The sequence below is a fragment of the Pristiophorus japonicus genome, chromosome 5, assembly GCF_044704955.1.
Source record: "Pristiophorus japonicus isolate sPriJap1 chromosome 5, sPriJap1.hap1, whole genome shotgun sequence".
Classification (NCBI taxonomy): domain Eukaryota; kingdom Metazoa; phylum Chordata; class Chondrichthyes; family Pristiophoridae; genus Pristiophorus; species Pristiophorus japonicus.
This window is the reverse complement of record NC_091981.1, coordinates 294,819,274-294,845,468: the sequence shown is the minus strand read 5'-3', so window position 1 is coordinate 294,845,468 and position 26,195 is coordinate 294,819,274. Positions and strand designations below refer to the sequence as shown.

The 26,195-nt window shown below is 45.5% G+C and overlaps 1 protein-coding gene across 2 annotated transcripts in view; it reads right to left on the bottom strand.

Annotated features, from left to right (window-relative positions):
• Positions 1 to 26,195, bottom strand: part of slc52a2 (solute carrier family 52 member 2) — a 50,404-nt gene that overhangs the window by 1,234 nt on the left and 22,975 nt on the right. The window contains exon 5 of one of the 2 annotated variants that reach the window (XM_070881878.1): positions 3,942 to 4,029. The exons of the other annotated variant lie outside the window; for it this stretch is intronic. Within the exon in view, the coding sequence (XP_070737979.1) occupies positions 3,964 to 4,029 (66 nt within the window). The 3' untranslated portion in view covers positions 3,942 to 3,963. Of the gene's footprint in view, positions 1 to 3,941; positions 4,030 to 26,195 lie in introns of those variants that run through there. 2 annotated transcript variants of the gene reach the window in all.

Genomic DNA, 26,195 nt, shown 5'->3' with positions numbered 1-26,195 from the left:
TTAGAGGGAAACAAGGCAATGATACAACAACAACTTGCCTTTCTACAGCGCCCTTATTGCAGTAAAACACCCCAAGGTGTGATGCTGTTCTCATGCACCTGCTGCCCTTGTCCTTCTAGGTGCTAATTCCCTCCTTCCTTGCATCCTCACTTCTTACCCCATTTTGAGACTGTTATCACTAACTAGCTGTTTGAGGTTGTGTCTCCAGATTGCCTTTTCTTAATAATCTCCTATACCTCGATGAGGTCCTCCCTCAGCTCCTGTCAAGGCTTCAAAGCCCAAGTTTCTCCAATTGTTTCTCATAGCTCAGTTCTTCGATGCCTGATGACAACCACATGGAGTTTCATAGAATGGTTACAGCACAGAAAGAGGCCATTCGGCCCATCCATTCCGTGCCGGCTCTCTGCAAGAGCACTTCCACTAGTCCCACAGCCCTGCAACATTTTTTCCTTCAGGTACTTATCCAACTCCCTTTTGAAAGCCACAGTTTGACTCTGCCTCCACCACCCTTTCAGGCCGTGTATTCCAGATCCTAACTACTCGCTGTGTAAAAAGGTTTTCCCTTATGTCGCCTTTGGTTCTTCTGCCAATCACCTTAAATCTGTGTCCTCTGGTTCTCGACCCTTCCACCAATAGGAACAGTTTCTCTCTATCTACTCAGACCCCTCATGATTTTGAACACCTCTATGAAACCTCCTCTCAATTGTCTCTGCTCTGAGGAGACCAACTCCAGCTTAGAATCAGAGAAATTTACAGCACGGAAGGAGGCCATTTTGGCCCATCATGTCCGCGCCGGCCGACAAGAGGCTACCCAGCCTAATCTCACTTTCCAGCTCTAGGTCCGTAGCCCTGCAGGTTACGGCACTTCAGGTGCACATCCAAGCACTTCTTAAATGTGGTGAGGGTTTCTGCCTCTACCACCCTTTCAGGCAGCGAGTTCTAGACCCCCACAACCCTCCGGGTGAAGAAACTTTCCTTCAAGTCCCCTCTAAACCTTCTACTAATTACTTTAAATTTATGCCCCCTGGTTGTTGACCCCTCTGCTAAGGGAAATAGGCCCTTTCTAGGCACTATATCCAGGTCCCTCACAATTTTATACACCTCAATGAGGTCTCCCCTCAGCCTCCTCTGTTCCAAGGAAAACAAACTCAACCTATGCAATCTATCCTGCATTTCATCCGGGCCTGGAGACTTATCCACTTTCAAAGCTGCTAAACCCCTTAATACCTCCTCTCTCACTATGTTTATTTCATCTAATGTTTCACACTCCTCCTCCTCGATAGCAATGTCTGCATTGCCCCTCTCTTGTGAAAACAGACGCAAAGTATTCATTAAGAACCATACCACAGATTACCTTCATGGTCTTTAATAGGCCCTACACTTTCTTTAGTTATCCTCTTGCTCTTAATATATTTATAAAACATCTTTGGGTTTTCCTTGATTTTACTTGCCAAGAATTTTTCCTGCTCTCTCTTTGCTTTCCTAATATCTTTTTTAATTTCACCCCTGCACTTTCTATACTCCTCTAGAGATTCTACAGTATTTAGCAGTCGGTTTATGACATAAGCCTCCATTTTATCCTTTATCCTAGCAGTATGTCCCTAGACATCCAGAGGGCTCTAGATTTGTTAGTCCCACCCTTTTTCTTTAGGGCACATGTTTGGCCTGAGCCCTCCGGATCTCCTCCTTGAATGCCTCCCACTGTTCCGACACTGATTTACTCACAAGTAGTTGTTTCCAGTCTACTATGGCCAAATCACCTCTCAGCTTAGCAAAGTTGGCTTTTCCCCAATTTAGAACTTTTATTCTTGGTCTATCCTTGTCCTTTTCCATAACTACCTTAAGTCTAACTGAATTATGATAAAGGGGGTACTGAAGTTTCATGTTCAGCCATGAACTCATTGAATGGCGGTGCAGGCTAGAAGGGCTGAATGGCCTGCTCCTGCACCTATTTTCTATGTTTCTATGTTTTCTATGATCACTAACACTTAAATGCTCACCCACTGATACCCCTTCCACCGGCCCAGCTTCATTCCCTAAATCTAAATCCAGAACTGCCCCCTCCTGTGTTGGACTTGTTACATACTGACTAAAAAAGTTCTCCTGAATACATTTTAGGAATTCCGCACCTTCTGTACCCTTCACACTAATTTTATCCCAGTTATTAGGATAGTTGAAATCCCCTACTATTACTGTCCTATAGTTTTTGTACTTCTCAGAAATTTGCCTACATATTTGCTCTTCTATCTCCCTCTCATTATTTGGGGGTCTATAATACACAACCAGCAGTGTGATCGCCCCTTTTTTGTTTTTCAGTTCGACCCATATGGCCTCATTTGATGATCCCTCAACATATCATCCCTCCTCACCGCTGTAATCGTTTCTTTAATCAATACCGCGACTCCCCCTCCCGTTCTACCCCCCTCTCTATCCTGTCTGAAAATCGTGTATCCAGAAATATTGAGCTGCCATACCTGCCCCTGTTTTAGCCATGTCTCTGTAATAGCTATAATATCATACTCCCAAGTGTCTACCTCAGTTCTCAGCTCATCTGCCTTATCGCTATACACCTTGCATTGAAGTATATACCATTTAGTACAGGCAAACCTTCTTATTGACTACTATCTAGCCTTTGTTTTCTCTGTACTTCTAATTTACACTCTATGTTTTTGTTTTCCAGTTTTTCCTCCCCCCCTACTGACTCTATTCTCAGGTTCCCATCCCCCTGCCAGGATAGTTTAAACCCTCCCCAACAGCACTAGCGAGGATATTGGTCCCAGCTTTGTTGAGGTGCAACCCGTCCGGCTTGTACAGGTCCCACCTCCCCCAGAAACGGTCCTAATGCCTCAGGAATCTAAAGCCCTCCCTCCTGCACCATCTCTCCAGCCTCATCTGCTCTATCCTCCTATTTCTGTACTCACTAGCTCGTAGCACCGGGAGTAATCCGGAGATTACTACCTTTGAGGACCTGCTTCTTAATCTCTCTCCTAGCTCCCTAAACTCTGCCTGCAGGACCTCATCTCTCTTTCTACCTATGTCATTGGTCCCGATATGGCCTCATTTGATGATCCCTTTGGATGTTCACCCTCTCCCCCCACAATACTCTGCAGCCGTTCAGTGACATCCTTGACCCTGGCACCAGGGAGACAACATACCATCCTGGAGTCACGTCTGCGGCCGCAAAAACGCCTGTCTGCTCCCCTGACTATTGAATCCCCGACCACTATTGCTCTTACACTATTTTTCCTCTCTCCCCCCCTCCCCTCCCCCTCCGTGGTGCCGTGGACTTGGCTCTGGCTGCACTCCCCAGAGTCACCAGTACTCAGGATAGAGTAGGTTGGAGAACGAGATGCTCTCCGGGGCCTCCTGAACTACCTGCCTGGTCTTCTTCTGTCTGGTGGTCGCCCACTTTCTCTCTGTTCTCTCTTAGGCTGTGGGGTGACCACCTCTCTCAACGTGCTATCCACATAGTTCTCAGCCTCGCGAATGCACCACAGCAATTCCAGCCGCCACTCAAGATCCGTAAACCGTCGCTCAAGTTGTTGCAGCTGGGTACACTTACTGCACATGTAGTCATACATGCTACGTAAAGCGTCCATGACTTTCCACATCACAGGATGTGCACTTCGCTAGACTGAGCTGCCCTGCCGTTCCTTTATTTTACAGACTAAGAACAAACCTTTATTTAAAAGAATAAGAACTAACTTTTATTTAAAGACTAAGAATTAACTTAACAGAAAAAAACATTCACCCACTACTCACCAATTAGCTTCCCTTGTGCCAACGTCACTTTTAAACTCTGGCATCCCTTTCGAATGTTGCCTGCTGAGCCTTGCTTTTAAGCCTCTGCCTTGACTCAGCTCCCGCTGCTGTTCCCACGCAGGTCCGCTGCCTCTGTCTATCCACGTAACTGAAGTCCCTCATCCCTGGAACCATTCTCATAAATCTTTTCTGTACCCTCTCTCAGGTCCAGTTCCATCTGATCCGTCGCCTCATCGAACGCTTTAACAAAAACGTTTGTATTTCTTTCTTTCAGGTGACAAGGACAGAAATCTCCAATTACCCTTGGATGTTAATCCTCTCCTGATCCCTCTTCCTCTTTGCTTTCTTCTCATAGAATGATGCAGCACAGAAGGAGACCTTTCAGCCCATCATATCGGTGCTGGCCCTTTGAGAAAGTTATCCATGAGACCCACTCCCCTGTTCTTTCTCCATAGCCCTGCAATATTTCTCCTTTCAATTATCCAATTCCCTTTCGCAAGTTACTATTAAATCTGCTTCCCCTGGCCTTTGAGGGAGTGCGTTCCAGAACATAACAACTCGCTGCATAAAAAAATTCTCCTCATCTCACCTTTGGTTCTTTTGACAATTATCATAAATTGGTGTCCTCTGGTGACCCTCCTGCCAGGGGTATCCTGATCCCATCACTCCTTCCAATCTCACCCCTTCTCATATTTTCTGTACTCTTTCTGACTTTCTTCAAGTATGTAAAAAGTAAGAGAGTAGCAAAAGTAAGCGTTGGTCCCTTATAGGCTGAGGCAGGCGAACTTTTAATGGGGAATAAGGAAATGGCAAAGACTTTAAACAAATATTTTGTATCTGTCTTCACAGTGGAAGACAGAAAAAGCATACCAAAAATAGTGGGGAACCAAAGGGTTAATAAGAGAGCACCAAAGGAAAGTATTCTGATAAAGACCTGAAGTTGGTTGGAAGCGGAGCAAAAAAACATGTTCTCTGTCCATTTTCCAAGTTGGTTTAAAAATCAACGTACTCAGGATTAGGTATTGTGGCAGGCTAAGGGCCAAAGACAGAAAAAAAAATAGACTAATGAGAAGGATGCTACTAATGGAGGCAGCGTGGTGGGCGTACCTCTGCAAGGTACAGCGCGAGCAGGAGGGCAATGGCAGCGAAGAGGGATGTCATCAAGGTCCAGCTCGGTGATTGGAGCATGGGCAGGTACAGCAGGAGCGGCGAGGTCGGGGTGAAGGAGCGGCGAGAGATTGTAGAGGGACGTGATCGGGGCCCAGGTGAGGTGCGAGTTCAGGGCCAGGAGCAGCAGGGGCCAGCCCACACTGCGATATGTGTGCGCACTAGGTCCGTGCAGCAGAGCAGGTCTCCAGTCGTCTTGGGTAATCCTTGCCACTGGACCAAGGCCTAGCTCTGTCGAGCCCGTGTGGTGGCTGGTGTGCAACGGTCACCACACGTTAAAAAAATCCACGCACAGGAATCTTCCATCCTTGAGGATGTAGTTCGGGACCTGGAATATTAGGTCCTTCATTGAAACACCTGTGAACTCATCCCTTTTTTGGCGTGGAAGCAAGTCATCCTCACTTCGAGGGACTGTCTATGATGATGATGAAGAGTGAGGAGCTTAAAGTAATTATCAGCAGAGAAAAAGTACTTGAGAAGCTAATGGGACTAAAAGTCGACAAATTTCCTGGACCTGATGGCCTACATCCTCGGGTTCTAAAAGAGGTGGCTGGAGAGATAGTGGATGTATTGGTTGGGATCTTCAAAAATTCCCTAGATTCTAGAACGGTCCCAGCGGATTGGAAGATAGCAAATGTAACCTCGCCATTCAAGAAAGGAGGGAGAGAAAAAACGGAACTACAGGCTGTGTTAGCCTAACATCAGTTGTTGGGAAAATGCTGGAATCCATTATTAAGGAAGTGGTATAGGGCACTTAGAAAATTATAACATGATTAGGTTTTATGAAAGGGAAATTGTGTTTAACAAATTTATTAAGAGTTTTTTGAGGATATAACTAGCAGGGTAGATAAATGGAAACCAGTGGATGTAGTATATTTGGATTTCCAAAAGGCATTTGATAAGGCGCCACATAAAAGGTTACTATGCAAGATAAGGGCTCATGCTGTTGGGGGTAATACATTAGCATGGATAGGGGATTGGTTAATAGACAGAAAACAGAGAGTAAGGATAAATGGGTCATTTTCCGCTTGGCAGGCTGTAACTAGTGGGGTGCCGCAAGGATCAGTGCTGGGCCCTCAACAATTTACAATCTATATTAATGACTTAGATGAAGGGACTGAGTGCAATGTATCCAGGTTTGCTGATAATACAAAGCTAGGTGGGAAAGTAAGCTGTGATGAGGATACAATGATCCTACAAAGGGATATAGACAAGGTAAATGGGTGGGCAATAAGATGGCAGATGGAGTGTAATGTGAGGTTATTCACTTTGGTAGGAAGAATAGAAAAACAGAATATTTTTTAAATGGCGAGAAATTATTAAATGTCAGAGATTGGGGTATCCTCTTACAGGAAACACAGAACGTTAGCTTGCAAGTACAGCAATCAGTTAGGAAGGCCTTTATTGTAAGGGGGCTCGTGTACAAGAGTAAGGGGGGCCAAAAGTCAGTGCAGATAGAATAGCGCTGCAAAGTTTGCACCGGCCCTTGGATCCAAATTCAGCTTTTTGACCCCAAAAAAGTGTTCCAGTCTTATTAGCCCTTCAAACTTGAAAGTTTGCAGTCTTAATTGGGGCGTTATTCCCACGGGAAATTCACCCTTAGGGTGATGACTGCCATTGCAGCACAGGCACGAGGGAACGAGCGAATCGGTGCTGCTTTGGAGAGGATGGCCGCATAATGTCTGGTGCCTTTCAGACTGTGGTTGCTCGCGCGCAGTCTCAGCTGGATGCCTCTCGAGACCTCACCCAGCCACGGGGGACCTTCCGGTGTGGCACCACAGCACCAACCTGAGCTCCCTCTGATTGGTAGTGGTGGTATTGTGCCACCCCTGGGGAGTTATTCAGGCTCCTTGGCTGTATCAGCCCTGGGAGTGTTTGATGGGACAGTGTAGAGGGAGCTTTACTCTGTATCTAACCCCGTGCTGTACCTGCCCTGGGAGTGTTTGATGGGACAGTGTAGAGGGAGCTTTATTCTGTATCTAACCCGTGCTGTACCTGCCCTGGGAGTGTTTGATGGGACAGTGTAGAGGGAGCTTTATTCTGTATCTAACCTGTGCTGTGCCTGCCCTGGGAGTGTTTGATGGGACAGTGTAGAGGGAGCATTACTCTGTATCTAACCCCGTGCTGTACCTGCCCTGGGAGTGTTTGATGGGACAGTGTAGAGGGAGCTTTACTCTGTATCTAACCCCGTGCTGTACCTGCCCTGGGAGTGTTTGATGGGACAGTGTCGAAGGAGCTTTACTCTGTATCTAACCCGCGCTGTACCTGCCCTGGGAGTGTTTGATGGGACAGTGTAGAGGGAGCTTTACTCTGTATCTAACCCGTGCTGTACCTGCCCTGGGAGTGTTTGATGGGACAGTGTAGAGGGAGCTTTACTCTGTATCTAATCCGTGCTGTACCTGCCCTGGGAGTGTTTGATGGGACAGTGTAGAGGGAGCTTTACTCTGTATCTAACCCCGTGCTATACCTGCCCTGGGAGTGTTTGTTGGTCGGGGCCATAACAGGAGAGGCGTGCAGCGGCCCGGAGCAACGTGGCTGCCCCTAGAGCAGCATGGTGGCATTCCATTGCAAGGTACAGTGCGAGCTGGTGCAGGAGGGCGACGGCAGCGAAGAGGGCAACTGGATTGGACGTCATCAAGGTCCAGGTCGGTGATTGGAGCGTGGGCAGGTACAGCAGGAGCGGCGAGGACGGGGAGAAGGAGCGGCGAGAGATCTCGGAGGGACATGATCGGGGCCCAGGAGAGCCGAGGGCCCTGGGGCAGCACGGGCCAGCCCACACTGCAATTGTGTGCGCCCTAGGTCCGTGCAGCAGGGCAGGTCTCCTGTCATCCTGGTTAATCTTTGCCACTGGACCAAGACCTAGCTCTGTCAAGCCCGTGTGGTGGCTGGTGTGCAACAGCCACCACATGTTAAAAAAAATCCACATACAGACATCTTCCAGCCTTCAGGATGTAGTTCGGGATCTGCATATTTGGTCCTTCATTGAAACACCTGTGAACTCATCCCATTTTGGCGTGGAAACAAGTCAGCCTCGATACGAGGGACCGCCTATGATGATGGTGACTGTGCACAGTTTTGGTCTCCTTATCTGAGGAAGGACATACATGCCTTCGAAGTGGTGCTACAAAGGTTAACTAGATTAATCCCTGGATGAATGGGTTGTCCGAAGAGGAGAAACATAGAAAAATAGGTGCAGGAGTAGGCCTTTCGGCCCTTCGAGCCTGCACCGCCATTCAATAAGATCATGGCTGATCATTCCTTCAGTACCCCTTTCCTGCTTTCTCTCCATACCCCTTGATCCCCTTAACCATAAGAACCATATCTAACTCTCTCTTGAATATATCCAGTGAATTGGCATCAACAACTCTCTGCAGCAGGGAATTCCACAGGTTAACAACTCTCTGAGTGAAGAAGTTTCTCCTCATCTCAGTCCTAAATGGCCTACCCCTTATCCTAAGACTATGTCCCCTGGTTCTGGACTTCCCCAACATCGGGAACATTCTTCTCGCATCTAACCTGTCCAGTCCCGTCAGAATCTTGTATGTTTCTATGAGATCCCCTCTCATCCTTCTAAACTCCAGTGAATAAAGGTCCAGTTGATCCAGTCTCTCTTCATATGACAGCCCAGCCATCCCTGGAATCAGTCTGGTGAACCTTTGCTGCACTCCCTCAATAGCAAGAATGTCCTTCCTCAGACTAGGAGACCAAAACTGAACACAATATTCCAGGTGAGGCCTCACTAAGGACCTGTACAACTGCTATATTCAAATCCCCTAGCTATGAAGGCCAACATACCATTTGCCTTCTTCACCGCCTGCTGTACCTGCGTGCCCACTTTCCGTGACTGATGAACCATGACACCCAGGTTGCACCTCCCCTTTTCCTAGTCTGCCGCCATTCAGATAATATTCTGCCTTCGTGTTTTTGCCCCCAAAATGGATAACCACGCATTTATCCACATTATACTGCATCTGCCATGCATTTGCCCACTCACATAACCTGTTCAAGTCACCCTGCAGCCTCTTAGCGTCCTCCTCACAGCTCACTCCGCCACCCAATTTAGTGCAAACTTGGAGATATTACACTCTATTCCTTCATCCAAATCATTAATGTATATTGTAAAGAGCTGGGGTCCCAGCACTGAGCCCTGCGGCACTCCACTAGTCACTGCCTGCCATTCTGAAAAGGACCCGTTTATCCCGACTCTCTGCTTCCTGTCTGCCAATCAGTTCTCTATCCACGTCAGTATATTATCCCCAATACCATGTGCTTTGATTTTGCACAACAATCTCTTGTGCGGGACCTTGTCAAAAGCCTTCTGAAAGTCCAAATACACCACATCCACTGGTTCTCCCTTGTCCACTCTGCTAATTACATCCTCAAAAAATTCCAGAAGATTCGTCAAGCATGATTTCCCTTTCATAAATTCATGCTGACTTGATCCGATCCTGTCACCGCTTTTCAAATGCGTTGCTATTTCATCCTTCATGATCGATTCCAACATTTTCTCCACTACTGATGTCAAGCTAACCGGTCTATAATTACCCGTTTTCTCTCTCCCTCCTTTTTTAAAAAAAGTGGCGTTACATTAGCTCCCCTCCAGTCCATGGGAACTGATCCAGAGTCGATTGAATAGATTGGACCTATACTTTCTGGGGTTTAGAAGAATGAGAGGTGACCTCATTAAAACATATAAGATTCTAAGGGGAATTGACAGGGTAGATGCTGAGAGGTTGTTTCCCTTGGCTGGAGAGTCGAGAACTAGGGGGCATTGTCTCAGGATAAGGGGTCAACCATTTAAGACTGAGATGAGGAGGAATTTCTTCACTCAGAAGTTATAAATCTTTGGAATTCTTTACACCTAAGGGTTTTGGATGCTGAGTCATTGAGAATATTCAGGGCTGAGAGATAGATTTTTGGACTCTAGGGGAATCAAGGGATATGAGGATCAAGTGGGAAAGTGGAATTGAGGTCAAATTTCAGCCATGATTTTATTGAATGACGGAGCAGGCTCGAGGGGCCATATGGCCTACTCCTGCTCCTAATTCTTATGTTCTTATCTTCTTCCGCTCTCCAAACCTGAACAATACGTCCTCAGCAGTAATCTGTTTTAGTGATGTTGATTGAGGGATAAATATTGGGCAGGACACCAGGGAGAACTCCCCTGCTCTTCTTTGAAATAGTGCCATGGGATCTTTTACACCCACCTGAGAGGGCAGGCGGAGCCTCGGCTTAATGTTTCATCTGAAATACGGCAACTCCGACAGTGCAGCAGTCGCTCGGTACTGCACTTAAGTGTCAGCCTAAATTATGTGCACAAGTCTCTGGAACGAGACATGAACCCATAACTTTCTGACTCAGAGGAGACAGTGCTACCCACTGAGACAGGGCCGGTGCCTTATGGCCGAATTTCAGCATTTGCGATATTTTCCTTTGCGTTGCCAAGCCCAAAACTAGACAAAGAACTTTGGGTGGGGGCATAATGTGAGGCTGATGAGAACCTAATTGATGCAGATGAAAATGAACTGTAACCTTATTAAACTTCACCATTAATGTTGTTTGGAGTCCAGTGTTCATTGTGGAATTTTCCAGGCACACTGCTCCAAACCTGGGCTGATCAATCCAGACAGAGCCAGAATGTCATTCACAGGGATTCTCCAGGGTGACTGCGTTTCAGAAGTAATTCATTGGTTGTAAAGCACTTTGGGACATCCAGAGGACGTGAAAGGCGCTATATAACTTATTTCTTTCCTTTTCGATTTGCTAATCTGCAAGTCTGTAAAACCCAAACGTGGCGTCATGAACTAACCGATTTATTTTTGCCTTCTTTTGTACTCTTTCCAACCCTGATGCTTTCTTTCTTGAAAGCTTTCTCCCCTGTTCACAGTTCCCATGTTAATCCTGTGTATTTTAGCCATCGGGTGTTGGATCTGATTGGCCGTATTCCTGGGGGTTTCATCACATGACCTCCTGCCTCAATTGCCCGCCCGGGCAAACAGTCTTTCATCCCAGCTCCACTATTTTTATAACTAACAAACAAAAGTGTTCAATGAAAAGCACCATTGATCTTCCTGGAGATTAATCTTTAGTTGTTGGACACCCCGGGGCAATCTGGAGGGTTGCCAACCCAATCAGGAGGAAGCAGTATAGATCTGCCACAGTGGGTAGAGAAACCAGTCACTCTGAAACTGACATTTACACCATGCAGGAAATGAATTGACGCCAGGAACCGGGGGAGTTTCCCGAACCTTCATTGCAGCTACTTGGTTTTTTTTTCCCCTCGGCAAAATCCTTATTGAATTGGGAAAAATGTAGAGTCCCTTTTTAGGATCACGTAAGAGGGCGGTGGTCACTGCCCCGCCCGATTTCTCAATAATCTGAGTCACAGCAGGGAGGAGGAATAAAAATGTCAGCAAACTGCACCATACGAAAAAAACTCATGGAGTGCTGGTTTGATGTCAAGGTCATTCTCAGGAATTCAGCTCTTCTCCTAGAATAATGGAATCATACAGCACAGAAGGTGCTGCATCGCTCCATTGCCGGTGCCAGATCTTTGGTAGAACTATCCAATAGTCCCACTCCTCTGCTCGTTCCCCATAGCCCAGTCATTTCCTTCCCTTCAAGTATTTATCTAATTCCCTTTTGAATGTTACTGCTGAATCTGCTTCCACTGCGCTCTCAGGCAGTGAATTCCAGATCACAACAACTGGCTGCGTAAAAATTGTATCCACATGTCGCCCGTGGTTCTTTTGGCAATCATCTTAAATCTCTGTCCTCTGGTCACCGACCCTTCCACCACGAGAAACAGTTTCTCGTGATTTTTTACTGTATTTACAATATTTTTACACCTCTATTAAGTCTCCTCTTGATCTTCTCTGCTTCAAGCAAAAAAAAACAGTTTCTCCAGTCTCCCCACATAATTAAAGTCCCTCGTCACTGGTACCATTCTGATCAATCCCTTCTGCACCTTCTCCAGGACCTTGACATCCTTCCTAAAGTGTACTGCCTAGAACTGAATACAATACACCCGCTGAGGTGTAAACAGTTTTATAAAGGTTTAGCAAACCTTCCTTGCTTTTGGACTCTTAGCACCTATTAATAAAGGCAAGGAACCCATATGCTTTAACCACCTGCTCAACTTGTCCTGCCATCTTCAAAGGTTTGTGTACATACATCCCAGACCTCTCTGTTCCTACATCTATATTATTCGCTTTGACCACTCCCTGTGGGAGCGAGTTCCACATTCTCACCACTCTCTGGCTAAAGAGGTTTCTTCTGAATTCCCCATTAGATTTCTTGGTGACTATCTTATATTGATGCTCTTCCCCACAAGTGGAAACACTCTCTCTGTGTCTACTCTATCAAAGACTTTCATAATTTTAAAGACCTCTATTAGGTCACCCCTGAGCCTTCTCTTTTCAAGAGAAAAGACACCCAGCCTGTTCATCCTTTCCCGATAGGTATAACCTTGTATTTCTGGTATCATCCTCGTAAATCTTTTTTGCATCATCTCCAGTGTCTGCATATCTTTTTTTATAATGTGGCAACCAGATTTGTACACAATACTCAAGGGCTAAATTTCCCGATCATTTCTCAGTGATTTTCTCGGCGGCTTTCCCGCCCGGCGAGAGTTTTCCCTTAAGTTTTTTCATGGGATCGCCCACATCCGAAGACGCCCGCCGTGGACCAGACCGTCCACGTGCAACGCCGAGAACAACCACCGACGTCCAGATCCGCCCTGTAAAAGCTGCTTAAACAGGACGGTAAGTGACTATTCTGCAAAGAAAGGTAAGTTAAAGGTTCTTTATTTATTTTTTTAATTTTAAAAGGGCGATTAGGTATAAAAGTGTCTTGGGAATGCTTTGTATGTTTTTATTTAATTTTTTTAATTGAAATTTTGCCCCCCCCTCTCTAGGCCCAACCGCAGCCTCAGACTAAATTTTTGTACTTGCTGTCCATTCCGGTAACGACTGCCCATGATGCTAAGTTTCCATTTTACCGCCGAGAAAACTGCCGACAATGAGTGTGCAATGCCCATTTTCTCACCGGCCGATTAGTTTTAATTACTTTAAACATAAAAATGGAAATTCTCGCCAGCGTTACTCACCGAACAATCGGGCGTTGAGGGGCTCATTGGAAAGTCTAGCCTCAAGTGTGGTCTAACCAAGGCTTAATACATCTTAGCATAACTTCACTACTTTTCACTTCTATCCCCCTGGAAATAAACACTAGTGCTGGGTTTGCTTTTTATTACGGCCTTATTAACGTGCGTCGCTACTTTTAGTGACTTGTGTATCTGTACTCCGAGATAGAGCACCGACCCCCCCGACCTGTGAGGGAACAATACCGGCGGCAGCGGAGGATAAGAGCAGCCAGCCACCGCAGAGACATTGAAGTTGAGAACGTGGGAATTGTATAGGGACGGTATAAGCCAACAAAGAATTCATGGAGGAATAGCCATGACATCTCGGACTCGAGACTGCAAAATGTTACAACACTAACACATATTGAAACAAAACCCACAGCTTGCAGAAAAACCTCAAGGTCTTATTAAATCATGTTATTAACCTGAAACATTAACAGAAGGTCTTTGTTTAAAATCAGACCATACTTAGGTCAGCTTATGAGTGGACAAAGGGAAAGAGGGACCAAAAGAGATAGGTTGAACTAGGATGTCACTCTAGCCCTATCTTGTTATCTTTTGCCGAGAATGTATAACTGTTGTCGCTTTACGATGTAACTTCACTTATCCGTAGGAAGTGTGTACGCTCGATCGAGAATGTATATCCTCTTTCTGATAAGTCTTGCCGGCCTGTAAAATAAAGACTGCTTTGTTCAAAGCACAAGAGGTATTCGACTCAGTAATTTTACTGAACCAGATTGAGGTAAAAGAATCCAGGAATCAACACGAGCAGCTGAGAGAGGGTGACAAAAGGTGAATAGGGCTATATTCGACATCACAGGAAAGCAGGGAAGTGATTAGGTGGTGAGTTTCCTCTCTCTTTTCTTGGGCATCGCTTTAAATTAAGGGCTGGGATTAAAAACTAAAATAAAATTAATTTGATACATTACAGATGGCAGGGCAGACGATGTGTTACTGCTGCAACATGTGGACCATTGAGGTTCACCGCAACCACATCTGCAGTAAGTGTCTGCAGTTCGAGAAACTTTGGCTCCGCACTGATGAGCTGGAGTCCGAGCTGTGGACACTGACACATCACGGAGGGGGAAGAGTTACCTGGATGCTGCGTTCCAGGAGGCAGTCACACCCCTTAGATTAATTTATTCAAATTTGGTCCGTGGTCAGGGACAGGAGAGTGTGACAATGAGTGAGGCAGGTATGGGGACCCAGGAATTAGCATTGGAGGAGCCTCAGCCCTTGCAATTGTCTAACAGGTACGAGATTCTTGGTCCCTGTGAGAACGAGAGCAGGGACTGCAGTGAGGATGACCACAGCGCCGTGGTATAGGGGGCCATTCAAGTGATGGGGAGTAAAAAGAGATGTTGTAGTGGTGGGGACAGGATCATTAGGGGGATACAGTCAGTTCTCTGCAGCCGAGAACGTGAGTCCCAAAGGCTGTGTTAAAAAGCTCTTTATCTGAATGCACACAGCATTCATAACAAGATCGATGAGTTGACAGCACAAATCGATATAAATGGGTATGATCTGATTGCCATTACAGAGACATGGTTGCAAGGTGACCAAGACTGGGAACTAAATATTCAGGGGTATCTGACAATTTGGAAGGATAGACAGAAAGGAAAAGAAGGTGGGTGTAGTCTATAGCTGTTAAAGGATGAGATCAGTACAGTAGTGAGAAATTATATTGGCTCAGCAGATCAAGATGTAGAATCAGTTTGGGTGGAAATATGAAATAATAAGGGGAAGAGGTCACTGGTGGGTGTAGTCTATAGGTCCCCTAACAGTAATTACACTGTTGGACGGAGTATAAATCAAAAAATAATGGAGGATTGTAAAATAGAATTGGCAATAATCATGGGCAATTTTAATCTTCATATTGGTTGGACAAATCAAATTAGTTTTGAGGAAGAGTTCATAGAGTGTATCCAATATAGTCGCCTTGAACAGTATGGTGCGGAACCAACCAGGGAGCAGGCTATCTTGGATCTGGGACTGTGCAAGGATTAATAAATGATCACATAAGAACATAAGAAATAGGAGCATGTGTAGGCCATTTGGCCCCTCAAGCCTGCTCTGCCATTCAATAAGATCATGGCTGATCTGATCATAGACTCAGCTCCACTTCCCTGCCCGCTCCCCATAACCCTTCACTCCCTTATCACTCTCTATCTCCACCTTAAATATATTCAATGACCCAGCCTCCACGGTAGAGAGTTCCACAGATTTACGACCCTCTGAGGAGTAAAAATTCCTCATCTCAGTTCTAAATGGGCGACCCCTTATTCTTAAACTATGCCCCCTATTTCTAGATTCCCCCACAAGTCACATCCTCCCTGCATCTACTTTGTGAGCCCCCTCCGTATCTAATATGTTTCAATAAGATCACCTCTCATTCTTCTAAACTCCAATTGGTATAGACCCAACCTTTCTTCACAAGTAAACCCCTTCATCTTAGGAATCAATCTAGTGAACCTTCTCTGAACAGCCTCCAATGCAAGTATATCCGTCCTTAAAAAAGATCAAAACTGTACGCAGTACTCCAGATGTGGTAGAAACATAGAAAATAGGTGCAGGAGTAGGCCATTTGGCCCTTTGAGCCTACACCACCATTCAATAAGATCATGGCTGATCATTCACCTCAGTACCCCTTTCCTGCTTTCTCCATACCCCTTGATCCCTTTAGCCGTAAGAGCCAAATCCAACTCCCTCTTGAATATATCCAATGAACTGGCATCAACAACTCTCTGCGGTAGGGAATTCCACAGGTTAACAAGTTTCTCATCTCGGTCCTAAATGGCTTATCCCTTATCCTTAGACTGTGGCCCCTGGTTCTGGACTTCCCCAACATCGGGAACATTCTTCCAGCATCTAACCTGTCCAATCCCGTCAAAATTTTATATGTTTCTATGAGATCCCCTCTCATCCTTCTAAACTCCAGTGAATACAGGCTCAGTCGATCCAGTCTCTCCTCATATGTCAGTCCTGCCATCCCGGGAATCAGTCTGGTGAACCTTCGCTGCACTCCCTCAATAGCAAGAACGTCCTTCCTCAGATTAGGAGACCAAAACTGTACACAATATTCCAGGTGAGGCCTCACTAAGGCCCTGTACAACTGCAGTAAGACCTCCCTGCTCCTATACTCAAATCCCCTCGCTATGAAGGCCAACATACCATTTGCCTTCTTCACCACCTGCTGAACCTGCATGCCAACTTTCAATGACTGATGTACCATGACACCCAAGTCTCGCTTGCACCTCCCCTTTTCCTAATCTGCCGCCATTCAGATAATATTCTCCCTTCATGTTTTTGCCACCAAAGTGGATAACCTCACATTTATCCACATTATACTGCATCTGCAATGCATTTGCCCACTCACCCGGCAGTCTTTTAGCATCCTCCTCACAGCTCACATTGCCACCTAGCTTAGTGTCATCTGCAAACTTGGATATATTACATTCAATTCACTCATCTAAATCATTAATGTATATTGTAAAGAGCTGGGGTCCCAGCAATGAGCCCTGCAGCACCCCACTAGTCACTGTCTGCCATTCTGAAAAAGGACCCATTTATCCCAACTCTCTGCCAACCAGTTCTCTTATCTACATCAGTACATTACCCCCAATATCATGTGCTTTAATTTTGCACACCAATCTCTTGTGTGGGACCTTGTCAAAAGCCTATTGAAAGCCCAAATACACCACATCCACTGGTTCTCCCTGGTCCACTCTACCAGTTACATACTCAAAAAATTCTAGATGATTTGTCAAGCAGGATTTCCCTTTCATAAATCCATGATGACTTGGACCGATCCTGTCACTGCTTTCCAAATGTGCTGCTATTTCATCTTTAATAATTGATTCCAACATTTTCCCCACTACTGATGTCAGGCTAACCAGTCTATAATTACCCGTTTTCTCTCTCCCTCCTTTCTTAAAAAGCAGCATTGCATTAGCTACCCTCCAGTCCATAGGAACCGATCCAGAGTCGATCGACTGTTGGAAAATGATCACCAATGCATCCACTATTTCTAGGGCTACCACTGGGATGCAGACTATCAGGCCCCAGGGATTTAATCAGCCTTCAATCCCATCAATTTCCCACCTAATAAGGATTTCCTTCAGTTCCTCTTCTCACTAGACCCTCGGTTCCCTAGTATTTCTAGAAGGTTATTTGTGTCTTCCTTCGTGAAGACAGAACCAAAGTATTTGTTTAACTGGTCCGCCATTTCTTTGTTCCCCATTATAAATTCACCTGAATCCGACTGCAAGGGACCTACGTTTGTCTTCACTAATCTTTTTCTCTTCACATATCTATAGAAGCTTTTACAGTCAGTTTTTATGTTCACAGCAAGCTTCCTCTCATACTCTATTTTCCCTCTCCTAATTTCACCCTTTGTCCTCCTCTGCTGTATTATAAAATTCTCCTAGTCCTCAGGTTTGCTGCTTTTTCTGGCTAATTTATATGCCTCTTTGGATTTAACACTATCCTTAATTTCCTTTGTTAGCCACGGTTGAGTCTTACCAATACCCTGTACAGTTGGAGCAGGACTTCTCTGCTTTTATACTCTATCCCTTTTGCAATAAAGGCCAACATTCCATTTGCCTTCCTGATTACTTGCTGTAGCTGCATACTAACTTTTTGTATTTCATGCACAAGGACCCCAGGTCCCTCTGTACTGCAGCATTTTGTAATCTCTTTCCATTTAAATAATTTTAGTTTTTGTACCAAAGTGGACAACCTCACGTTTTCCCACATTATACAACATCTGCCAAATTTTTGCCCACTCACTTAGCCTGTCTATAATCCCTTTGCAGATTCTGTGTCCTCCTCACAATTTGCTTTCCCACCCATCTTTGTATCATCAGCAAACTTAGCTATATTACATTCGGTCCCTTCATCCAAGTCATTAATATAGATTGTAAATAGTTGAGGCCCCAGCACCGATCCCTGTGGCACCCCACTAGTTACTGTTTGCCAATCGGAAAATGACCCATTTATCGCAACTCTCTGTTTTCTGTTAGTATGGATAGAGGATTGGCTAACTAATATAGAAAACAGAAAATAGGTGCAGGAGTAGGCCATTCGGCCCTTCGAGCCTGCACCGCCATTCAATGAGTTCATGGCTGAACATGCAACTTCAGTACCCCATTCCTGCTTTCTCGCCATACCCCTTGATCCCCCTAGTAGTAAGGACCTCATCTAACTCCTTTTTGAATATATTTAGTTAATTGGCTTACCACAGAAAGTTGTTGAGAATTCCACAGGTTCACCACTCTCTGGATGAAGAAGTTTCTCCTCATCTCGGTCCGAAATGGCTTACCCCTTATCCTTAGACTGTGACCCCTGGTTCTGGACTTCCCCAACATTGGGAACATTCTTCCTGCATCTAACCTGTCTAAACCTGTCAGAATTTTAAACGTTTCTATGAAATCCCCTCTCATTCTACTGAACTCCAGTGAATACAAGCCCAGTTGATCCAGTCTTTCTTGATAGGTCAGTCCCGCCATCCCGGGAATCAGTCTGGTGAACCTTCGCTGCACTCCCTCAATAGCAAGAATGTCCTTCCTCAAGTTAGGAGACCAAAACTGTACACAATACTCCAGGTGTGGCCTCACCAAGGCCCTGTACAACTGTAGTAACACCTCCCTGCCCCTGTACTCAAATCCCCTCGCTATGAAGGCCAACATGTCATTTGCTTTCTTAACCGCCTGCTGTACCTGCATGCCAACCTTCAATGACACCCAGGTCTCGTTGCACCTCCCCTTTTCCTAATCTGTCACCATTCAGATAATAGTCCGTCTGTTTTTACCACCAAAGTGGATAACTTCACATTTATCCACATTATACTTCATCTGCCATGCATTTGCCCATTCACCTAACCTATCCAAGTCACTCTGCAGCCTCAAAGCATCCTCCTCACATCCCCAACCCTGTGAGCTCTCATCTTGTGCCACATAAAAGGTTAATTCACCTTTTCAAATGCTTTCTGGAAATCCAAATATACAACATCAACTGGTTCTCCTTTATCCACTCTGCTCGTTACATCCTCAAAGAATTGCAGCAAACTTGTCAAACATGATTTCCCCTTCAGAAAACCATGCTGACTGCTTGATTGCATTATGATTTTCTAATAGTCCTGCTACTACTTCCTTAATGATGGACTCCAGCATTTTCCTAATGACAGATGTTAGGCTAACTGGTCTATAGTTTCCTGCTTTCTTTAATAGGGGCATTTTCCAAATCACTCAGACCTCTCCATAATTCAGGGAACTTTGGTTAGATTACAACCAATGCATGCACCATCTCTGCAGCCACTTCTTTTAAGACCCTAGGATGCATGCCAGCAGGTCCAGGGGACTTGTCCACCTTTGGTTCCATTAGTTTTCCTAGTACTTTTTTTCTAGTGATAGTGATTGTTTTAAGCCCACCCCACCCCACAATAGCTCCTTGATTATCTATTATTGGGATGTTTTTAGTCTATCGTGAAGACCAATACAAAATATTTGTTCAAAGTCTCTGCTATTTCCCCAGTCTCATCTTCTAAGGGACTAATGCTTACTTTAGTTACTTATTTCCTTTTTATATACCTGTAGAAGCTCTTACTGTCTGTTTTTATATTTCTTGCTAGTTTACTCTCATTTGCTATCTTTTTCTTTATCATTTTTTGAGATATTCTTTGCTGATTTCTAAAAAATTCCCAATCCTCTGGCCTTCCACTGCCCTTCCCAACATTGTATGCCTTTGTTTTCAATTTGATTCCATCCTTTACTTCCTGAGTTAGCCAGGGATGGTCCATCCTTCTCTTAGCATCTTTATTTCTCACTGGAATAAATCTTTGCTGAGAGTTCTGAAATATCTCCTTAAATACTTGCCACTGCGTTTCTACAGTCTTACCCTGTAATATATTTTCCCAGTTCACTTTAACCAGCTCTGCCTTCATACCTTTATTTAAGTTCAGGACACTAGTTTGAGACCTAGCTTTCTCACCCTCAAACTGAATTTGAAATTCTACCATGTTATGACCACTCTTCCCAAGAGGATCCTTCACTACAAGATTAATTAATTCAGACTCATTACACATTACCAGATCTAAAATAGTGACTACTGTTTGGGGGCCAGTAGACCACTCCCACCAGTGACTTATTTCCATTATTTCTTATCTCCACCCAAACTGATTCTACATCTTGATCTTCTGAGCCAATATCATTTCTCACTACTGCACTGATCTCATCCTTTATTAACAGAGTTACCCCATCTCCTTTTACTTTCCGCCTAACCTTACAAAATGGCAAATACCCCATAATATTTAGTTCCCAGCCTTGGTCACCTTGCAACCATGTCTCTATAATGGCAATCAGATCATACCCATTTATATCTATTTGCGCTGTCAACTCATCTATCTTGATTCGAATGCTTCAAATATCGAGCTTTTAATTTTGTCTCGAGTACGCTCTGTCCCTACTTGTCCCACTTGATCATTACTCCAATCGCTACCTTGCGCTCTGAATTAATTTCTGCTCACCAGATCTCTTCCCCCCCCCCCCCCCCTTAAAGCCCTACTTATTCAATTTCCCAGGACACTAGTCTCAGCATGGTTCAAGTGAAGTCCGTCCCGATGGAACAGCTCCCTCTTACCCCAGTACTGGTGCCAGTGACCCATGAATTGAAGCCCAATCCCTCCCACACCAATATTTGAACCATGTGTTTAACTCTGATCCTATTTACACTATGCAAATTTGCTCATGGCTCCGGTAGTAGTCTAGAGATTATTATCCTTGTGGTTCTGCTTTTCAATTTAATCCCCAGTGGCTCATACTCCCTCAGCAGAACCTTTTTCTTTGTTCTACCCATGTCATTGGTATCTACGTGGACCACGACAACTGGATCTTCCCCCTCTGGCACCAGGCAGGCAACATAGTTTTCGGGACTCACGCTCTCGGCTGCAGAGAACTGTATCTATCCCCCTTATGATACTGTCCCCTACCACTACAACATCGCTTTTTACTCCCCCCATTTGAATGGCCCCCTGTACCTTGGTGCTGTGGTCAGTTTACTCATCTTCCCTGCAGTTCCTGCTCTCATCCACACAGGGAGTAAGAGCCTCGAACCTGTTGGACAAGAGCAAGGGCTGAGGCTCCTCCATCACACCATCCCGAGTCCCCATACCTGCCTCGCTTGTAGTCACACCCTCCTGTCACTAACCACAGACCAAATTTGAGTTAATCAATCTAATTGGTGTGACTGCCCCCTGGAACACACAGTGTCCAGGAAACTCGCCCCCTCCCTGATGTGTCAGTGTCTGCAGCTCAGACTCCAGCTCATCAACGCGGAGCCGAACTTCCTCGGGCTGCAGGTGTGGTTGCCGTGGACCCGAGTGTCCACCAGCTCCCACACAGCAGAAACACATCGCCTCTCCTGCCATCTCTAAATGTATTCAATTAGTTAAGATTTGAAGTTTTGAACATTTAGTTTATAATCCCAGCTCTTAAATTTAAACCAATGCCCAAGAGAAAGAAAAACTGAACAGCCAAACCAGCACTCAGCTGATTTAATTAATGAGGTCGTTTAAAGATTTGAAATATCCCTTACCTATATGTTTATTTTTTTAAATAATTGATTTTAATCTTTTGAATTCCAACTCTTTCCAAATAAATCACTCTTTGGGCCCAAGTTTCCACCCCCTGAATGGAGGTGCACAGACTCTAGAAAAAAAAAAAGGGTGCCAAAAAGTTACCTTCTAATTCTCCCCGCTTCCCAGGACGTCTTCGGCCTTGGCGTAGCGCAGCACATGGGGTGGGGGGCTACTGCACATGCGGGCACACTCTAGCGCGCATGTGCCGGGACCTCAGCACATGCACGCTAGAGTGTGCCCGCATGTGCAGTAGCTCCTCGCAGCCCGAATATCTGTGACGCTGCGTGGGAGGGACCCCTAGCCCTGGCCGAATGGGCTCCCCAGGCATTGAAGATGTGCTTAGTTATAGGGACTTGGGCTTCCGAGAAACACCCACACAGATTATCGCTGGGATGATCCGATTAAGTGGGAGCCCAGAAAGCAACGTCTGGGAGAGAAATTGCTGGTTTCATTGACAGACTGACTGATCACCCGACGGGAAGTAAGTTGGAAGGAGAGCCCAATCACTTGCTGTGGTCGGAGTTACACAAGCCCATGTTCAGAGTCAGTCTGTGCTCCCCGGCCACGGATGCTTTACCAATGACCAAAGATCAGTAACAGGGCAGAAAACTTGCACACAACTCCTGTTGACAGACACAGCTTGCCCCATTTAACAAGACTATGTTCTGGCTGAGAGAAAACACCCCAGGTCAGTGGCTGATACGGACTAGTGACTGTAAAGCTCAGATGTGGGACCTGCCAGATATTGACGACTCTGAGCTGGACTCGGGAATCCATGTCTTTGAACATTCTCTGACAACCACAGATTTCGGCAAAGTAAGAAGATGACACTTCAAGACTGCACCCATGGGGAGCGTGCCTAGACTGGGGGAGAAATGCCCTGCTTTTATTTCAGACTAGTTAGAATTCTAAAAGTGGAATCTTGCAATCTGGAAGCACCAAATTAATAAACACCTAAATTAATAAACGTCTAGGTACAAAATACGTCAATTCTGGTGTGTGCTCCAGTCAGCAAGGTAGGACTTCTAATTTTTATCATTGATTTAATGTTCATTTATTGTTATTTCAAAATTATGATGGTTTCTATGCATCTTTATGGTTAAAAGTGAAGTGCTTAATGCTTTGTAAAATCCCCCAACTTCCCTCCTCCTCTTCCCCCCCCCCCCCATATATCTCTCGCTGCCTGTTCCTAATTTATAAAGTGTACGCAAGGTTTTTGAGCGTACAAAAATCGACAACTTACGCCGTTCCACGTTAGTTTGGAGTAACTTTTCGCTGCCTAAACTTGCAAAACAGGCATAAGTGACTGGTAACGCCCCCTTTTGAAAAAAAAAACTACTAAAACTATTCTAACTAACTGGAACTGGAGCAAACTAAATGCCGAGAATTGCAATTTCTAAGATACTCCATACTAAACTAGTTGCTGCAAAAAAAAAGTAAGAGCAACTCGAGCCAAAACTTAGGCCCAATTTAACTACACTCCATTTAAGACCCTCTGTGCTCTGAAAAACTTGACTTTTATACTCTAGGAGCTACACCCAATTTACATACCTTGTGTCTGTGATTAACACCTATTCAAGACAAACAATTTCAGCTGACTGACAGTTAACTGCCACTGGCAGGTTACTTCTGGCACAATAGGCCAGAATTGGAGGAACACAGATCTGAGTGTAGGGCTGGAGCAGGTTAGAGATAGGGAGGGGCCATGGAGGGATTTGAAAAGGAGGGAGAGAATTTTAAAATACAACTGCAACTCCTGAAGTTGAAGGTTTGTTTTCTCTCTCTCGGATGTTCCCTCCTGTCCCACTGCACTGTGCCCATCAGAAGCTGGTTATTAAACTCGGTCAAGCACTCTGCATTTTAAATGGAAGTCAATGGCGTCAGTGGAGCGTATGGGAGGGGGTAAAGGTCAAACTCAAAACGATTACGTGCAAAGGCAGCCCTTTGGCATAACTTATTTTCAGGATCTGGGCATCGCTGGTAGTCAGCATTTATTGCCTATCCTTGGTTGATTGGTGATGGGTCTTGAACCAATGCAGTCCTTGAGGCACTGTTAGGTAGGGAGTTCCTGGATTTTGGCCCAGCGACGATCTTAATTAATCCATCCAGAAATGTCAAAGTCTGCCCCATTTCAGCAGCCAGGGTAATCCCACCCTTCCCCTTGCACTTAGCTGATTGCAACTGAAGTGAAAATCAGGCCTCAGATCCCCAATAGGAGGAGGAAAACAATCAGCTGAGGTTCTGGCACCTGATTGCTATTCATCAACTCCAGGTATTGCACTGGTGTGAAGGGCAGAATCAGGGTCAGATGGGAACACTTGGCTGAAAAACCCATTGACACTGACTGGGTGTAGGATTGGTGGGTGATTAGTGGACTTGTAGTCCAATGAAGAATCAAGGATAAGATTAGGAAGGCAAGTCAGTCAGTACACCAGATCAATGTTAGAAGGGGTCCCTTGCATCATGAACTAATTCAGCTGACCAAAACTGTTGCCAAACTGCTTGTCCGACCTCCGCAAGCAGAAATTACCTCCAATTAAATATTGGGACGACCAAAGCCATGTCCTCATGACAAACTCCGTAACTTTACCACTGATTTCAGCCCCTTCCTGGCCACTGTCTGCAACCTCACCATCCTATTTGACCCTCAGAGTTCCCAACAACGTGTACTCTTCATAAAGACCATATACTTCCACCTCTAATAAAATCGCCCATCTCCACCCGTCTCAGTTCATTTTCTGCTGAAACCCTCATCTATGCTTTGGTTACCTCCAGACTGGACTATTCCAGTGCTCTCCAGTTCGGCCTCACGTCCTGGAGTTCAGGCAGAACTTTGGTACCATGTATCCTAACTCACATTGAATTCCATTCACCCATCACTCCTGTGCCCACTGACCTACAGTGGCTCCCTGATCAGCAACACCTCCAATGTAAAAAATTCTCATCCTGGTGTTCAAATCCCTCCAAATCTCTAACCTCCTCCAACCTTCCACAATCTGTGTTCCTCCAATTCTGGCCTCTTGTCCATCTTCTACCCCTCCCGACATCACTCAGCCCACCACTTGCAACTGTGCTTTTAGCTGTCTCGGCTCCAAGCTCTGTTATTCCACCCCTAAAACCTCCCCATCTCCTCAAAAATATACCTCGCCATCTGTCTGAGTGTCTGTGGCTTGCTGTTAAATTTTGTCTGATAACACTCCGGTGAAATGCTTTGGGATTTATTAGGCGGCTTTATACAAGTGCAAGGTCTTGGAGTCGAGACACACATACCAGTGCCGATTACACTCCAGGCAATAAGTGGATGAAAGGTCAGCAACAAACTAACTCCACCAAGAGAGTCTAGAGACTGCTAACTGCAATCCACAGACTGCCAGCATCTGGTGCTTTGATAAAGGACCTAGCTGTGACATTACAGGAGGTTTACTTTTACAATGTACAAACTGGAAGGGTTGGTTTAAATTTTTCAAGATTTCTATCTGTACTATCTGCTGATGACAGCAAGTTTCAGAAAGAGGCAAAGAAAAAGGAAAAAGATAGAGAACTGGGACAGAAAGAAACAAAGAAATGATGAAAGATTGAGAGAAAGGTAGCAGGGAAGAACGATGAATAGAAAGATGAAGAAAAAAAAATCAGAGAGACTAATCACAATTCATATCACTACAGCGATAGAGCCGGAGCCAAATACAGAGAGAAACTGACAGAATTGGATAAACCGATAGAGAACCAGAGCAGGAGACAAACAGACAGAGCTAGCCAGATACTGAGACGGAGCAGGGGTAGGCCATATATGACCCCTCGAGCCTGCTCTGCCATTTAATACAATCATGGCCTCAGCTCCACTTCCCTGCCCACTCTCCATAACCTTAGTTTTAGTTTCCCCTATGTGGAAATATCCTCTGCATCCACCTTGTTGAGCCCCCTCATTATCTTTTAAGTTTCAATATGATCACACCTCAATCTTCTGAACACCAATATATAGGCCCAACCTACCTTCACAAGTCAACCCCTCATCCCCAGAATCAACCTCATGAACCTTTTTTGAGCAGCCTCCAATGCAAGTATATCCTTCCTTACACAGTACTCCAGGTGTGGCTTCACCTGTACAGTTGTAGCAGGACTTCTGTTTTTATACTCTAGCCCCCTTGCAATAAAGGCCAACATTCTATTTGCCTTCCTGATCACTTGCTGTACCTGCATATTAACATTGTGTTCTATGCTCAAGGACCCCCCTCTCTCTCTCTCTCGCCCCCCCTCTCTCTCTCTCTCGCCCCCCCTCTCTCTCTCTCTCTCGCCCCCCCCTCTCTCTCTCTCTCTCGCCCCCCCCCTCTCTCTCTCTCTCTCGCCCCCCCCCCTCTCTCTCTCTCTCTCGCCCCCCCCCCCTCTCTCTCTCTCTCTCGCCCCCCCCCTCTCTCTCTCTCTCTCTCGCCCCCCCCCCTCTCTCTCTCTCTCTCTCGCCCCCCCCCCTCTCTCTCTCTCTCTCGCCCCCCCCCC